The sequence below is a fragment of the Phaethon lepturus genome, unplaced genomic scaffold (genome assembly GCF_000687285.1).
Source record: "Phaethon lepturus isolate BGI_N335 unplaced genomic scaffold, ASM68728v1 scaffold2367, whole genome shotgun sequence".
NCBI classification, from domain to species: domain Eukaryota; kingdom Metazoa; phylum Chordata; class Aves; order Phaethontiformes; family Phaethontidae; genus Phaethon; species Phaethon lepturus.
The window spans coordinates 115301-133780 of NW_010549599.1; the positions used below are offsets into that span (position 1 = coordinate 115301).

An 18480-nucleotide genomic window follows, 5' to 3' on the forward strand; every position below is an offset into this window, starting at 1 on the left:
AAAAGGACACATTTTGTTTACTTAGAAGTCTGAACTCACTGAAATTTGACTCACACAGAGGTAGAACTGTCACTTACCAATGGAGTTTGAAAGAGGAGACAGAATGTCAACATAAATAAATAACTGTATAAATAAAAAATAAGCCTGCTGCTCAGCACCCACAAGACTGATGTTATATAAACAATAAGTAAGGACATTTACTGTGCTGGCAGTGATACTGATTGAGACAAACTGCAGGAGACAATTTTAATGAACATCACTTTCTGACCTCAAAGGTAGTAGCGCTTGTCAACGTGTATTTTTAAAGGAAGTATATTTTAAAGCACATCACATAATTATGCTATTTGGATATACAATCAGGCTGTTAAAACTCAAGCCCACGAAGTTGCTGCTGCAGTATGGTCTACGAGAACAGAAAGTGAGGATGAATAAACAAGAGAAGAAAATTTTAAATACAAATACCTCTTAGCTCCTCTTCAATAAACTGTCAATAACTACGCCCTTTGGAGGAACCATTTCTGTACCTGTCCACAGGCTGTTTCTCATAAGCCCGGGTCTGGCGGCCCTGCCTCTCAGCTTTCGTGGCTGGCCTGACTATGGCATCTCTCTCCTTTCTTTCTCTCCAACCCACAGCACAGACAGGTGACAGGCTCTGCCCGGACCGAGGCCTCCGTGTCAGGCACACCTGTACCAACAGCAGCTCCAGGAAGTAGCAAGGCTCCTCCTTTTGCCCTGCCCCAGGCCAACCTGTGCCCTGCCAGGGGCCAGCCCAGCCTGGCACGGGGCCCAAGAGCTGCCAGGGACAGCTGGGCACGCTGCTGTCCCAGCGGCTGCTCTGCGCATGGCTCACTGAACAAAACCATGCTGCTCTCCAGACTGAGACATCGCTCTGCTGTTTCAGCTGGGCACCGAAGGAACAAGAGCACAAATGCTTTTAAGTAGCCCATAATATTGTTGGCACATCACCTAACCCTGCTGCGACCGCTTTCAGTCTCAGCTCACCCCTTTTTCTGTCCCAGGCGTACAGCTCCTTTATCCCCAGCTCCTCCAAGGACTTGGTAAGCTCCAGTTCCTCCCCAGTGATGCCATCTCGCAGAAGAACAAGGTGCTCTTGACTGACTTCGCACTTCTCACAAATAGCTGGGATGATGTTGTGGAGAGGTACCTCCGGACTAACTCGAACCACAGCCTTCTGAGTCTTCAGGTAGTTCACTACCAGCCTCACAGATTTCTGCAGAAACAAACACAAACTCTCAGCCCTCCCTCCATGATGGCTAGGCTCTCTTACAATGAGAAAGGCACTGGGGACTCTCATACTGTCTTGACTCCTCCTAGGCAAACTTGCCCCGCATGCATACTACTGCAAAAAATATGGGGACAAAAAAAAAAAAAAAAAAAGAAAAAATCTCAGAACTCCTCTGTCATCAAGAAGACATTCACAAGAACAGGTAAGTAAGAAAAAGGAACCAGAGGCAAGTGTAATTTGTGAATGTTTACAAGTACACTCTGAAAGGTGTGACAGTATGTAATATATCCTATAGGTATATAATTACCTATACTGATTCATAATAATAAAAATTTCAGCAAACCTATTTGGAAAATGGCTACTTCTGAATCTTCACAATAATGTGAAATACATTTATTAACTATCAGTCTTCTCCCATATCTTCAATAAAGATCATAAAATCATAGAAGTCAAACAAAGATACCACCAAAACCCGACCTACCTCCACACAATCCCACAACCTTCATTTCAGCCACTACTGCAAATTTCAGTCGTCCCGGTCATATTTCCATCTATCCAACCACACGCAACATAACGTTTTGTCTAATTGATAGTGTCCAGACTGGCACCCGCCAGTCTGCGTGCAAATCAATTAAGCTAGTAAAGCAGGTTATAGTCAATGTCAAGCCTCTCTTGTCTGGTTTGAAGATGCAAAGATTGGAAGAACGGCTTGAATTCATAGGAATGAAATGATGTTTCATGGCACCATTTTAGCCCTACAGAGTACCAACCTCAGGGACCCGTGGCAGAGGTCGCTTTGTCTTCTCTTCAGGAACCTTCTCTTTCAGAAGTACCATCTGTACATCCAGTGCTCCTATCAAAGTGTTTGGCTTGTAACTCAGAGGTTGTTGAGTTCCTGAAGACTTCAGTTCTAGACTATGCTGGGATGGATTTAAGCGATACTGGCTGCATAAATCAACCAACAGATCCATCACAGCTTTACTGCAGAGAAGAGGACATTCATTGTTAGCATGAGAAAAAACAGTTGCTAAAAAATTTACCTCATTTTTCATATGGGAGGAAAAAAAGACAATACAAGTTGTGGATGTGTCATTAGCTAACCATCCTTGGGAGGGAACAGTGCTAATGCTTTGAAATGCTAAACAGATCAGATAAAATGTTAGGAGTTAAATATATTCACACTTCAATGTGTGTTTATGAGCTAGCAATTAACTCTTCAGTATGAGGCAGCCAACAGTGCCAATAATACCACTAACAAACATAAGCCAAGAGTGGACAAAGTCCATCTTATCTGCTAAATCCATACGTTAAATTCTCCAATTCAAGCCCTGTTCTTTAACATGAAGACAAGGTATAAATAAATTATGTACTCACAGTATAGTAAATTATACTTAGATTTGAACCATCACATAACACAACTCAAAATGGAGGATTTAAATCTGGAACAAAAGGGAGACAGGCTTTTTCTTTTTCCAGCTTACAATTGAGTTCCTGCCCCGCCAATCCATTTGACAACAGCAATATTTCCAAGTACAGGAGATCCCTTCCATACTTATTCTGGTGAGGATATTAACCCTGTACAAAAACATCTGGTTTCAAGTATTTGCATTATCAAGAACTCTTACTGCAGATGTGATTCATAAACCAGAAGGTTAAAATGAGTCAGTCACTGCCCCTCACTGGAGCTTGATACTGCCTGACACAGCAGATATGAACTATGTTCCCCCGCACCCCAGAAATTCTCTTCTACCCAGGTACTGAAAGGTTCTTTTTTTTTTTCAACCTTCCTCCCTAAAATTCCATCCAGGATCAGAGAAAACGCGTTTATTAAACCTGGTTACGTTTCTGAAATGTTTTGGTTTCATAAACCAGTATCTGTCATCAATAAAAATTACCAGCTGTACCCGAAGCTTGTCACATACATGTGATATTTTTCACAAAATCATTAAGGTTGGAAAAGGCCTTTAAGATCATCAAGTCCAACCAGCAACCCAACACCACCATGCCCACTAAACCATGTCCCAAAGTGCCACGTCCACAGGTTTTTTTGAACACTTCCAGAGATGGTGACTCCACCACCTCCCTGGGCAGCCTCTTCCAATGCTTGACCACTCTCTCGGTAAAGAAATTTTTCCTACTGTCTAATCTACACCTCCCCTGACACAACTTGAGGCCATTTCCTCTTTTCTATCACTAGTTACTGGGGAGAAGAGACCAACACCCACATCGCCACAACCCCCTTTCAGGTAGTTTTAGAGAGCAATAAGGTCTCCCCTCAGCCTCCTCTTCTCCAGACTAAACAACCCCAGTTCCCTCAGCCGCTCCTCATAAGACAGTGCTCCAGACCCCTCACCAGCTTTGTTGCCCTTCTTTGGACATGCTTAAGCACAAATAGCACACTTCTAGCAGAAGTGAAACTAAGTGCATAGACAGTGCCAAAGGAATTGTCATCTCTTGTAATGTGTAAACTGGAAAAACTGTATAGACATTCAAAATGCAAGAAAATTCAAAGAAAATAAAATCCTTCACAGGTTATTAGTCACCGCCGTTACATCTCTAGCTCAAGAACTGCCCTTCAACTACAAGTTCTCGGCATCTGGGAAACAACTCTGGAGGGAGCTGCCCGTCTTCATTCTATGTATATGTTGTTGGCCAACAACTGCTCAAGAAGTTGGTGAAGAACCCTGGAGAGCTAATGGCAAAGACGACAAGAATGGAAAACGACAACATAACAGGCAAAAGACTAAAACATACGTAGGTGACAGTTCTTCCCACATAAAAGATGAGAAAGGGCCTTCTTTACAGTAACCTATTTCAAGTTTAACTGAGTTATGCAGTGTGAGCTGAAAAAGTGGCAAGTGCGGAAAATCTGAAATAGGTGATTGCATTGAAAAGAGAACAACACAGTCAGAAGACCATGACTGAAGATCAAACAAGGAAAACAAATGCCATTGATATGTATAGGAGGTTTCAGAAAAATAAAGCACTGCGGGTAACTGCTAACATAGAGAGCATCTAAATAGAAATGTGTAGTATCGAAATTGAAACTGTATCAGGTCATTTCATGATGATTTATTCTGGCACTGTCCCCAAGTTGCTAACATCTGTACTTCATAAACATGTTCAATTCATATGTAACACATCACAAACCAACAGAAACATTTATACCTACTAAGTCCAAACTATAGAACCCCACCTACATTTATATTTACATGAATATTCATTTTGCTGTGCAGCAGTGAGCATTTAAAAACGTGTCAGTCTGCCTGATACAGATCTCAGCTTATCTGTTTACAGACATATTTCTTTTAAAGTGAAATTTGCATGTGCTTTTTTCCCCTCAGCCTTATTGTTTCAGAGAAAAGCAAATAACCTGGCAGAACTGCAATACATGGTGCTTTAAGTCCTTTCTATTTAAAGTATAATGCTAATATATTCCTGTAGTGCATAATATTGTGATAATTCATTCAAATTTGGACAGTCATCTTACCTCATGTAAACTATTTCATTAAAAACACTTAAAAAAATAACAGCACTTGAAAAAGGATTAAAAAAAAAAAGTTCATCAAAAGAACACTTTATGATTCCTTGCACCTTCCACTGAAATATGTTCAGGAGCAACAATACCACAACTGCAAGAAGATTAGGATCCACACCAGCCATCTGAGAAAATAGGCTGCAGACAATCATGCAAATTGAACAAATTTGCTCGGACAATGAACAATTTAAAAATCCACACAAATTTGAGGTTTCATCTTATTGCTGATTACACAGCAGGTGTGTGTTAAATATAACAAGGTCGTCTGCAACATCCCATCCTGTGCCACACTGCTGAGAATACACAACTGTTCCATGAAAAGTATGCCCAGGCTTCATCTCTACCATTGAGGAGTACAAATTAAGCAGTATCTCTGAAGTTTTTGAAACAACTTCAAAGTGAATAGTATGCGCTTCCCAAAATGTAAATTTGGGAAAATAATTTCCACAAAATTTCAAAAGGATTTAAAAAAAATAGGGGAAAAAAAAAAAAAGAAGAGATAAAGAGAGGAATTCTACAACAAAATTCAAAATTCATGCATTTCCAGAGAAGTAAGAGAGCTGGGGAGTCTTTGCAACGAAGTCATTCTTATATCAGATTTCAAGTTCACCAACTTGAAAAAATTTCCTTTTAAACTGTAATACAGTTAGTTCACCTTGATTTTAAATGGGAGTTTTATTTCAAGTAACTCCATGTATATGCCACAGACAGAAGACAGCCACTAAGCACAGCAAGAGAACGGCACTGAGCCATCTACTAATCTAGACCAACTTTTCTTTCTAACCTTGGGCTGAATACGGGTCTTGGAAGATGCAAAGACTCAGTCCTTTCTTGCTTCCATGTTGTTCCAGACATATCTGCACTTTATTTTAACCTGCTTTTGAGACCTGGTAGAGAGCATACTCTATTTTGAAATATACGCAGGTCTGGTCATAAAGAATTACATCTAAAGCTGAAAGGAAGAAGTTAAATGTTTCCTACCTTTCCAACTACCCAGCTAAGAAACACATTACTTTCTTATTTTAATAAGATGTTGCTGAAATTTTGGGTGGAGAGACCAAACACTATGTGATAGACACCAAACATTAATGACCGATAAGCAAATACTAGAGCACAGAAATAAAACTGGAGGACGAACCCAATTTGAGATTCAGACAAGATGGTCTAGACAACTATTCTTAGCAAAGGAGAGTACTTTGGCTCTGTCCTGATATTTTATTACTAAGCTGTTTGACATTTAACACCAATTCTGGACCATAAAGAATAACTACTTTGTCAGCAGTATTTATCAGGCTGAGGTCCTGGTCAAGTTTGAGTGTTGTCAGACCACTTGTGTCCTGTTGTTCAGTAAAATGCAGTAAAAACATCTATAGCTTAAGAGGCAGAAAACAAATGAGTTGTTTTGGGTGTGGCTTGGCTTAATCTCCTTGGATCACACAGAGATATCTATTTTAAAATACAACCTTGTACATCTAGGAAATATATGTGTAGGATAAAGCTGTACTCTATCCAGCAACATTGACTTTCCTATTACCTTCTACTTTCAGGCCATAAATGCCCATAAAAAAAAAATCTCAAACTGGAGGAAAGAATCTTCTTTATTTAGGTCAATGTCAAACACACATTAGGAATCTAAAGTGACGATTGGAAAAGAAACAGTGGTGTAAAAGGGGTGACCTGAAGTCTCTTGACACTTTCACTATCTGCATTTAAAAACAGAAAACAGTGTTAGTCATTACCATTTTCTCATGCTCCAAAGCACAGCAGGATTGGTTTTCCTACACAACCAGAAATGTATACAGGAATAGCAAGCTGCATCAAAAGAAGTACAGGAAGCATGACAAGCAGATATTCATAAATGCTTTCTATTTCTCTTCTGATTTTGCTCATGTATATTTGGCTCTTATTTTCCATAATTTAGCAAGTCCACAGAAGGAACATCATGATGACACACAAGAGGCAGAGGAATGGGTTTATTGAGCCTTAAGATGAGAAGGGTGAAGGGAGATTGTTGCTGTCTGTAAGTACCAACCAGCAGGGTTACTTTTCTCAGGGGTGAAGAGCAAGAGGACAAGAGGCAAGAGACAAGTGCCAACATTGGAAATTCCATTTAGGTACAAGGAAACATTTTTCACCACAAGGATGGTGAAACCCTGGAACACTGGTACAGAGAGGTTTGGAAACCTCCTCCCTGGAGATATTCAGACTTGCCTGGAGACAGCCCTCAACAACCTGCACTCCTGAGACCTGCACTGAGCAGGGAGCTAGAGCAGGTGAGCTCCAGTGACCCCTCACAACATAAATTATTCTAGTAAGTGATTTTTTTTTTAAAGCCTGCATTGAACTACTGTAGTTTTGACCTGGCCCCTATTTACTTAAACTCATTTTTAACCCTTTTGCTGTACGTGCCCTGTTCATCTGCTTCTAACAACAACTCTTTCATGTTTTACCAACCTGGACTGATTTCACAACTTCAGTCTTTCTTGAGACTTCATTCTGTATGTTGAGCTCTAAGCGCACAATTAATGTCACTTGTGATGACATTAGCTTTATGCTCCATATAACGCATACTCTGCACTGAGCTCTGTCCTTGAGTATTCATGGAATGGGACTACAGCTTCAGCTAGTTTATTATTTGTTCTAGTATTCTGCTCTCTGTGCATCACATGTACGTCTAACAGGTAAGATAACAGCAGGAGCAACAACTGTCCAGTCTACTCTTCTGCCTATTGGTCATCCACGTGTTGACAACTCCAAACCAAACATCATTTAGCTTTAAACATCCCCATTTTTCTGCAATATATTTCAAATACTACTGACTTCTCAAGCTGCTGACACTGAAGGACTGTATGTGTGTTACTCAGGAAATCCTTCTCAGTGTCGCCCAATGTGAACGGAGACAGACGCTTGATCCCTTTATTTATAGGTTACCCACTGAAAGTATTACCTGTGAGAATTACAAACAGAAAAGGCTTTTGGTTACTCTTGTGAGCTTTTCCACTTATTTTTCTAAATGTCTAGTCATCACCTCTGTCAGACCTGCTAACAGTTTGTGCGCATGTCCTACAGATCTATATGCATAAACTGTGCAAGTGGCCAACACTCTCTCTATCACAGAATCACAGAATCAATAAGGTTGGAAAAAACCTTTAAGATCATCAAGTCCAACCATCAACCCAACAACCACCACGCCCACTAAACCATGTCCCAAAGTGCCACGTCCACACGTTTTTTTAATGCCTCCAGTGACGGTGACTCCACCACCTCCCTAGGCAACCTGTTCCATCCAATGCATGACCATTCTCTCCATTAAGAAACTTTTCCTAATATCCAATCCAAACCTCCCCTGGCACAACTGGAGGCCATTTCCTCTTGTTCTGTTGCTAGTTACTTGGGAATAGAGACCAACACCCACCTCACCACAACCCCCTTTCAGGCAGTTATAGAGAGCGATGAGGTCTCCCCTCAGCCTCCTCTTCTCCAGACTAAACAACCTCAGTTCCCTCAGCCGCTCCTCATAAGACGTGTGCTCCAGACCCCTCACCAGCTTCGTTGCCCTTCTCTGGACACGCTCAAGCACAAATAGCACACTTCTAGCAGAAGTGAAAATAAGTGCATAGACAGTGTATTTGCCAAAGGATGCATCTTTCAGGAAAATTTAATGAGAATTTTCTGCCCTCTTGCTGATATTTGTAGGAACTTTCTATATGAAGAACAAGGTAAAATTGACATATTGCTTTGCTTACATACAATGACCAAACTGAAAGAGGTAATTTTGACTTTTAACTTGGTTCATGTATAATAACCTTAAGTGATACCAATTAACTACAGTAGTTTTATTTTCAAACATCCTCTAGTGTACTTCGTAGCTCTGTGAACTGCTTTCCTGAGTTTACAGAATAATTTTTCATTATGATGATGCCCAGGGCAAGGTTTTGCAAATTTTTCTTCAACAGAAAAGCTATTTCCCTAGGGCACTCAAAAACAGATTTTGCAGAATGTAATTTTAATGATGGCACTGAAAATACTAAAGATTTATAGCAGTATAAACAACAGCAGAAATTGTCTAAAATGTCCTTCCATGATATAACCATAGATAAAATGAGTGAACAAGGAAAAGAATTTATTACTTGCACCGGCTCCCACACTTGCTTCAAACTAAACACTTTCTTTTTTTTAATCCAGTATCTTCATCATTACATGTTTACCTCTGAGTATTATTGTACTTTGCAGCTGTCCAGTTCACAATGTCAAAACAATGCAAGAAGGTGAAAAAGCCTGGGGTTTCACCCAAACCCGGAAACTTAGGGCAGCCCATCCCTTAGAAATTTCAGATGCTCTTGACATTTTTGTTTGGATTCCACATCCCTAAAAACATAACCAGTGTTTGTGTACAGAAAATTTCATGTGGTTAGAAAGTTTCTGGTTTCTTCCAGTGGTTAGAAAGTACAGCAGCACTAGGTCTGTTCACAGACCGATGCCACTATAATACAGGGCTCACTATAGGATATCCTTTTCTTATTTCATAACTTGTTACGATGATTTACTCCGCTCCTCAGTTTCCATAATCTTGCACTTCTCACAGCTGGCTCTCAGTGCCCGACATTTGTCACTAATTCTCCTCTCCAAGTGCTCAGGACAGCACTGAGAGAGAACACCTACTACCTAGGTTAGGCACTGGTGATACTTAGATTAGCAGATTAGCAAAAGCAGGAATTTAATTGCCACTGAAATCAGGGGCCCAGACCTGTCATGCACGTGATGGAGAGAAGTGGGCACCTTCACAGAACAATGAAGAGAACATTTTGGTTACTTAGAGTGCTTAATGTAGATGATATAAATAAGACCATGGAAACATATAAGGTTTAATTTTCGACATTTCTTTCACGTTTTAGTCTACAAACTAAAGACTCCAATAATCAAAATACTCAGTCTCAGTGTATGCGATAGCAATGGTAGTGATAATAAACACCTGTGCAGAAGATCAATGTTTATTATACAGGGATCTTCCATTTTTGTTCTCTGCTCCTATAGCTTGTATGCTTTTCAAAAGGTCACACTGAAACACCACTTTTGTAGTACTCTTGGGAGTGTTTGTTTTGAGGTGGTTGGTTTTTTTTTTTCTTTGAGGGAAAAGAAAGTATTTTCTAGCCATACAGCAATTATGTATCTCTATACAAAGTGCTACATGAAGATTTAGCCTCGTTAGCTCCCAGGTGGCTTGCATTTGCCAATGAAATACCAGCTTTCTTTGGGATCTAGTGGCCAGTGAGTTTCATGTCCTGTTCTACTTTCCAGGCCTGTCCTCTTCTTTCTCTCATTAAGTCCCAATCTCCCCATAAAAACTCGATCACTAAATATATAATTTGAGAGCTATGAAAATCACTGCTTTCCTTTAAAAGCTTAAACATCACTGTGGCTTTGGGTGACCCACACAAATTGCACTAGTCTCCTGAGAGTGGCTAAGCGAACGCTAATTTCTACAAGAAAAGTAGGGGGAAGAATGAAGTCCCAGACACTACACACTGCTGTACACATTCACCTCAGCCACCAAAATACACCAATAGACAAACAGTCAAAATAGACTAATACATCAGACCAAGAAGAGTAGTTTTACAGGAATGCAGACTAACTACTGTGAAGTCCAAATTTAAAATAAGCACAGGCCCTGATTTATCAACAGGCATCTACATATCCTCCCAATCTTGTATTATCACTTTCTACAGTTTCTTGACCACTGCTTGCCATACCATTGTTTGCTACAGTTTCATCATATTATTGAATGCATATTTAAAACTCTTCCAAATTCTTTCTTAAATTAGTAAGCTTCCCTCTTTCAAAGCTGTTCTCTCAGAGAGGATGAGGAGAAGAAAGAGCCCCCATGGTGAAGAAAATTATCTCAAAACTGCCTTTCCAATACAATTTGACCGTGATTGTACCCTGTGACAAGGAGAACCTCTTTCTTCCTGTGGAAAAAAACAGTACATTTTTATATAGAAAAGGCTTCCTAAATACCAGCAGATGCTTTGCTGTCTACACAATTGCAATGTATTTGTGAAGGCAGGATCTCTGAATGTGATAAATTGTTCACTTTCTGAGGCTGCTTCTCAGCATGAGTCCAGACAGGCATACTGTCAGGATTGCTGTTTGCCAGCAGCACCTACTTCCACTGCAACCAAAACTCCTCTTGTATTATGAGATGTGATACAACCTAAGACTAGCCCAGTGGCACTACATGGAAGAGACGGATGTATACACCTGCCAAGGGTGATTCATGGGGAAAACAGTGACACAGTAGCTCCTAAATCCTTCCTGCCCCAGAAGAGAGGGCCCTTTACACGTGGCTCTCAGGACTCTCTGGTACAACAGCTGCCTAAAATGCAGAGAGAAGCATGACAGAGAAACCCCGTCAACCCAGAAATGGAGACATTAATATCAGTAAGTATCCCACCGGGAACGGAGGGCTGCAGAAAGTGGAAGCTAATCAAAGCCTTACCTTCCTTGTACTGTGCTTTTCTGCTCTACCCCACTGGGTAAAATAACTGTGAAGTCCACCAATCTGTTTATCATGTTCTCCTTCATGCTCACAAAGCTCTGATCAGAAGTTACAGCTGTCTCTGCAGGTGACTTGTGTTCACTGTGAATTCTACTTGCTGCAGAAGGTTGATTTGGAGGAGGAGGAGCCCGAGCTTTCATTTTTCTCCTTGAGGAATAAAGGCAAGAAAAAAATTAATAATTTCTTGCAACCGAAGTATAAACATGTTAATAAGAAAATATGTTCTTTCAGCCATAATCTCAGACTGTTTTAAAAAGTTCCTCTAATACAAACCATTTTTCTTTATCATTAATTTTTTCAATGGAGTTGCATTTTACTTTTACTTCCTCTCTAAAAATAGGCTAATTTTTTAATGATGCACTCACTCCTACTGTTTGGTTTCCATGCCCCAGGGGATGAATCAGTTCCATAATTTGGATATGAAATAATCATTATTCTGTCAAGTATAAAGCATGCTCCTATGAAGAGAGAAACAGAAATACTGGGTCCAGTTCAGACCTGACTCAAGAAGGAGTTATATTTACATAAATTAACGTTTCCTCCAAGCCAGAACAGCAGGACTGGAGTCAGGGTGAGGTTTCATTCAGCTATATTTGGCTTCCACAGTATTAGCCTACTTGAAATATTGTCTCTTCCTCTGCTCTGAGTAAGTAGTATTAAATTTGGCTCGTCATACTTCATAGGGAAGCACCACAAAAAGGTCAACCATGAATGATACCACTTCTTACCATGCAACACTGAGAGACTGTAGCTCTTTGAAAGCACCCTGAAGAGAACTCATTCTGCAGTAGCAGGCTATGCGCCATGTGCGACATACAGAAATGTTGCATCAACTTGCACCAAACAACCAGTGTACTTTACAGAGATAGCAAACCACCACAAACTCAAAGTTTACTTCATTGGTAAGCTGCCAGACAGATAAGTAACATATGTGCCCTGCTAAACTTCTGGATACCTGGACTCATACCAAGCACATGTCTAAGAGGCTTAATTCTGATGATTAATATCCCAGTGACCTCTTCTGAATAGATTTATGCCTAGTTTAAGTCAGATTTTAGTGTAACAGATGGAAAGAGCAGTAAAATATTTACTGAGAAATTACTACACAGGCCTACTGCCTGCATTTTTTAATCTGCTTGTTTTTAGGGTGCAGGAAGAGAAGAGATGATGATTCTTCACATCATTTTCACCCTGTGAACAATATAAACAGAATCCAGAAGAGTACAGAAAAAGCACTCTGAACCTTAAAAGCCTGCAAAGCTTAGTGGTTGAATCAGCCAAGGGCAAAACTTGTTCAAGGTAAAAAAAAAAAAACCAGGAACAGGATTGATACCAAACCAAACTCTTCTTTAATTAGAGACAACGTCTATTCTCACAATAAAAAGGCTAAACATACACTTTGGATTACAATGTAAGCTCCTGGCAGAGAAAAAAGTAAGAGCTACATCAGATTATTTAAAAAAAAAAAAAAAAAAAAGAGTTCATGAACAGTCCAAATTCTCTACACTTTAATCAGTATTTGCATTTGACCAACAATTTCTATGACATGTCTCAACTTGCAAAAAATCACTATACTGCCCTGAAAATGCACATTTCAGTGAGATCTCAGCAGGACACTGTAAAATCAGCAGTGATGCAGGTACTTCCTTTCATTTCCTGTGTGCATAATAAACCGCATTTGCTACAAATATGCAGGGAGAGCTACTGCCATATTTACTAGCATAGAGCAATTTTTCCTCCATGGGAAATTTTCCCTGAACGTTCACTTTTTGTCCTATATACACCCAATGAGTCACGCAGTCGTCATTCACTAACGTGCACCTCCTACACTCCTCCCCATGGAGGTGATGATAAAAAGTTCAAAGCTTTATTATACGTCAAACAACCCTGACATTGTACATGTCTGTGAGCCAAACTCTTAATTTATTTACTTGTCTATAAAAGAAAAAAAGAAATGGGGATTCATCTTCTGTTCAGATACCTTTACATTTGGCTACAGTTGTTATTTGTAAGCAGGTGGTGAGAGACATAGGAGTGTTGCATAAATCCAGATCACGCGGTAGCTTTACATTTAAACGTAACTGGTGCAACATTTAAGTACTTCAGCTCAATTTACAAATTATGTCATTCTTGCCCTCCATTACATCAACTGCATCAATATAAGTAGCTACAGAGATTCACATCAACTTGTTTCTTAATATAGCTTTTCTTTTTTGTTTTTAAAGCTTGTCCTACAATGTGGGGGACAATTCCAATACAGTGCTCCTAACAAAGTTCCAAAGGGGATGGGAAGAAAAGCAGCAGGCAAGTGTCCTGAGCCTGGCAGAACTAGTTTTTTTTAATTATGATTTACCTGGAGTTGCAAATTCCAGAGAAAATAATGCAATGATAATAAAACAAACATGAAACTGAAACCAGCTGAAACGGAGGAGACTTGAAACTTCAGGGGAGAATTGAAGAACGACAGAGTTTTGAAGCTGATGAAGGAGTTGGAAGTAAACTGTGAGTACACTGCACACGTTTGTTCCCTAGCAATAACATAAAGCTGCATCTGGTTTTCTGAAGGAACAGACAAACAAGGTCAGACACCTTATTACCAATTTATAGCTCTGAGATGGGAGTGCAATTTTTATTTGTCCACTTCTTAAGTACTCTTTACGGCCAATTCTGCAGTTGCAGACCTTGTACAACACTGCTTGGGGCCGGTGTGTGTGTGTATATGTCAGGAAATCAGGCATGATACCATCAAAAGCATCAGCTATATATTAACCAGTGGCGTTCACTTTACCTCCATAAAATATGTAACAATGCATATTCTTTTTGGCATTACGCTGCCAGGGCCTTTTAGATACTAGAACCCTCCTTTTCTTTTGTGCAGAAAGGACAGTGTAGGTCTGGTTCCTCCAGGGACATCAGAGAAAGGAAAACGGAAAAACTTTCCCACTACAGTCTAACCTAGCAACAATTCAGGTGACTTCATATGAACTTTTCCACAATAATGACTACATATTCTCTTGAAACACTGTGACTGCTTCAAATGCGTGGAAGCAGATCCCTTTAAAGTCCACATTTGTAGAGCGATACGTGGCACAGATTTGCATTTCCTAGCCAACTCTTCTGAAACACCTCAGTAATAGAAAGTAGCTCTATGAACCGCAGGCTGAAATCCACAGCTCCAGCTCCACCTTGGTTCTGCACGTGCAGCTGCTTTCTGACGGGCTCCAGCAACTGCAGTCAGAAGGTGCTGAGAAGCCTGTCAATACTACTGAATGCAAGACAGAAAAAGCATTCAGTTTTCCCTGTCAGAGCTATGATGGTTATAAAGGACAAGACAAAAGCACTCCATAATAAAAGCCTTTTTGTTCCCCCACTAAAATAATGCACTGAGAAAGTGTGATTTAAAAGCCTGTTTTAAGCATGGGTACTTTCCATGCTATAAACACAACATACTATGTAAAAGTTGCATACCATTCTTCACTGTGAGCTAATTCAAACTAAATTTAGCTCAACAGCAATCTTTTTTTCCACAAATGACTTTCACCACGCTCAATACCGAGACACTTGTTAGGCCCCCCTAACGTGCTATTAAGTCTGCAAGTGAAGTTAGAAGCAGGAACACTTCAAACCTATGATTCACTCATGTTTACATGCATGCTTCAATTCAGCCCTTGATAAGGAGACAGAGTAAAAACAAGCAGCTGATTCTAATACACAAATGTACAGTGCCTTTTACCAAGGCTTGAAGTGGTTCATCTCACTTTACTGTATGCAGAAAAAAATGCATATAGCCATGAAATAATTAGTCAGAATACATAAATAACCTACCAGCACTGTTCTTGGTAACAGCATCAGGCTTCCCAAAATGGAAAACGAAAACTAACAAGCAAACCAACCAACAAGACCAGTGTTTCCATAGCACAGCACATAGAAGAAACGCAATAGAAATGAAGAAAAGTTTCACCAGATTAAGAACATCAAGACAAGGTAACACGAGCCCTTTGGACCTACACTTTATTAATATATAACTTCCAAGCAATAGGATGCGACCTGGACTTTATAATCCCATGCTGAAAAAAAATTCTCTTGGTTTCAAACAGAAGTGGTCCTGGGACTTCCACCCTCATGGCAATGCTATGCAGAGATGGTCTTTCTTCAGATAAGGTCTAACACGCACACACACACACAACATAATGTGATCCTACACATTTTCACGATGCTCAAAAAAATCTGGATCCCTCTCTGCCCTGTAAGGCAAACGCAACTTAACAGGTATATGGAGCAGACTTCACCCCATGGATGTCAGCAGGAGTTTCACAAGAGCTCCATACTACACCAGTCTGTAGAATCTGGTCCTTTCTATACCAGTTCTCTCTCTAACAATTCATTTTAAACAAACAAAAAAAAAAAAAAATTAAAAAAAAACAAAACAAAACCCAATCCAACCCAAACAAAAGTAACAACCAACCCTCAACATAGCAGAATTAGGGGCAACATTAATTTTTGATGAACAAACTAGCACAGGTCCTCCAACTGAGACAAGTCAATTTGCAATCTTGTTAATGCATAAGGCTGGAACAGTTGCAGGGGGTTTCTCCGTGATGTTCGCATGCACCCCATCTCATAATTGGGAGGAACAGATCAACATGAGAGTGCTCAGTGATGAGCACAGTACACAAATGCAGTGTCCCTTCGGTGGAAAACAGGAGGTACTGAAGTAAACATTCTTGACTTTCAGGTGATTGCACTTCTACAGTCTTTTGAGGGGAAATCCATGCACATTGCTGTTTGAGGAAAAAAAGCAGATGAGTATCTTCACTCACTCACTCACTCACTCACTCACTCACTCACTCACTCACTCACTCACTCTCTCTCTCTGGCAACTTGCATAGCGAAGCCAGAAACCCAGCCTGGAGGCACAGCTCGTACTCCAAACCATCAAGATACAGACAGCATGGTAGACTTCGATCCTGCCAAGTGATCCAGCCTGCGAAGCGGATATCCTTCAGAGCACATTTCTTTTTCACTCTTTGCTGCTCACGGCAAAGCAAAGAAAACCCTGATCACAGGCTGGGAAAAACACACCCATAAGATAGGCATTAATAATATGACAAGTTCCCTCTTTGTAAGTAAAATCCTTTCAGCTTCTAGACACAGCAGTTCAGAAAAATTATCACGCAACACAAATGTAAAGGAAATACAAACAGATTAGCACCAACATAAAACCACCTCAAGAATTTTGAAAACAGAAAACAAAAGTTAAACAAAACCCACAGAGATGGAGACCAGAAACCAGGAGAGCATGATAATGTCCATGACTACTGAAGAGGCAGGAGTTCATCCAGACAACCCTGCAATGTAAACTGGAGCTCTAGCTCCATTCCACCTTGCCATCTATAACACTTAACCAATTAAACTGAGTTTTTGGTTTGCTCTTTATTGGGGGGAGGGGGTGTAGAATAAAAAAAAAATAATCAAAGAACATTCTCAAGTTTACTTAGTCTATCACAGGAAAAATATACTGATAAATTAGAAGTATGTGCAACACTGGTAACGTACACCTTTACATGTCTCATATGTAGTACGTAAATTACAGGTCTAAAATATATTACTCCTATAGTAACTGGTTTCCAGTATTATTTTACAACATTTCATAACATATATAATATTACACTTGCTAAACAGCTGGAAACCTTCAGCAGACATCAAGATCCAATGAACTGGATTATTTCCATGTTGCTATGGCTCAGGGAATTAGGGTTCCCTACTTTACTTTATTTTTTTAAATAAGATTTTTTTTTTTAAACAGTCTTTACTCTGAATTCCCTGGCTATTATGGTATATAACTATTTTATGCTTTTCTCTTTTCAAACATTTATTTGAATTTTGTATTACTTTCAAAAGATTATTCCATTTCTAAGGTAGGATCACACTGACAGACATGATGAAAATGATTCCCTTGCGGGCGTGATAAAAGTCACCCAAAATAGACAAGAAAAAATAATTTGTTTTTGGCAAAGAAATGAAAGTTATTTAATTATATTTTTGATCTTCCATTTGATTCTATTGATGAGAAACCCTACAGCTTTACGTATTTTAAAAATAAAGTTTTAATGCCAAAAGAAAAAAAAAAAAAGACCAGAAGCAAACTGAGTGAGAGCATTTGTAGAAGAGGCAGCAGGGATGGAATTACATGACCATGCTTGCCCAAGGGTGAAATTAAAGAAAAATAAACAAAAGTCAAGGTGAGATGTCACATTCTAATGGATGTAATTCCTCACATTGTACCTATAATTTCAAACCTTTCACAAACTTAACCAATCAATCATTAAAAAGCACTGTGTTGCAGTTTCCTGGTCTCAAATGTACAAGCGAATAAACTCATTGTTATACAGTTTGCTGCCAGGGACATCTCCCCAGATCTGATCCATTTCATGAGAGGCTGAGATGTGAGACCTGGCCACTCCACTGCTCGTGAAGCATCGCACCGCTGCCAAACAAGGGCAAACCGGCTTCCATCTGGCCGGGACTGTCCTGGTTTCAGCCAGGGTAGAGTTAATTTTCTTCATAGAAGCTAGTGTGAGGCTATGTTTTGGATTTGGGATAAGAAAATGTTGATAACGTGCTGATGTTTTGAGTTATTGCTAAGTAGTCAAGGACAGTCCAGCTTCTCGTGCTGGCCTGCCAGCAAGAAGGCTGGTGGTGCACAGGGAGCTGGGAGGGGACACAGCTGGGACAGCTGATCCAGGCTGCCCAAAATGATATTCCATACCATATAATGTCATGCACAGTATATAAAGCTGGGATGAAGAAAAGGAAGGGGTGGAGGACGTTCGGAGTTACAGCATCTGTCTTCCCAAGAAACCATTACACATGATCGAGCCCTGCTTCCCTGGAAATGGCTGAACACCTGCCTGCCCATGGGGAGTGGTGAATGGATTCCTTGTTTTGCTTTGCTTGTGTGCGTGGCTTTTGCTTTACTTATTAAACTGTCTTTATCTCAAACCATGAATTTCCTCAGTTTTACTCTTCTGATTCTCTCCCCTGTCCCGCCGTGGGGGGAGTGAGTGAGTAGCTGCGTGGTGCTTAGTTGCCAGCTGGGGCTAAACCACGACAGGGACTCCTGCACTGACACTGCATAGC

General features: G+C 40.1%; 1 protein-coding gene across 1 annotated transcript in view; it reads right to left on the reverse strand.

Annotated features, from left to right (window-relative positions):
* Window positions 1-12146, reverse strand: part of COBL (cordon-bleu WH2 repeat protein) — a 112399-nt gene extending 100253 nt beyond the window's left edge. Inside the window, 4 exon segments of the mRNA XM_010290293.1 lie at window positions 1003-1231; window positions 2017-2227; window positions 11281-11481; window positions 12106-12146. Coding sequence (XP_010288595.1) covers window positions 1003-1231; window positions 2017-2227; window positions 11281-11481; window positions 12106-12146 — 682 coding nt within the window.
* Between the last annotated feature and the right edge of the window lie 6334 nt (window positions 12147-18480).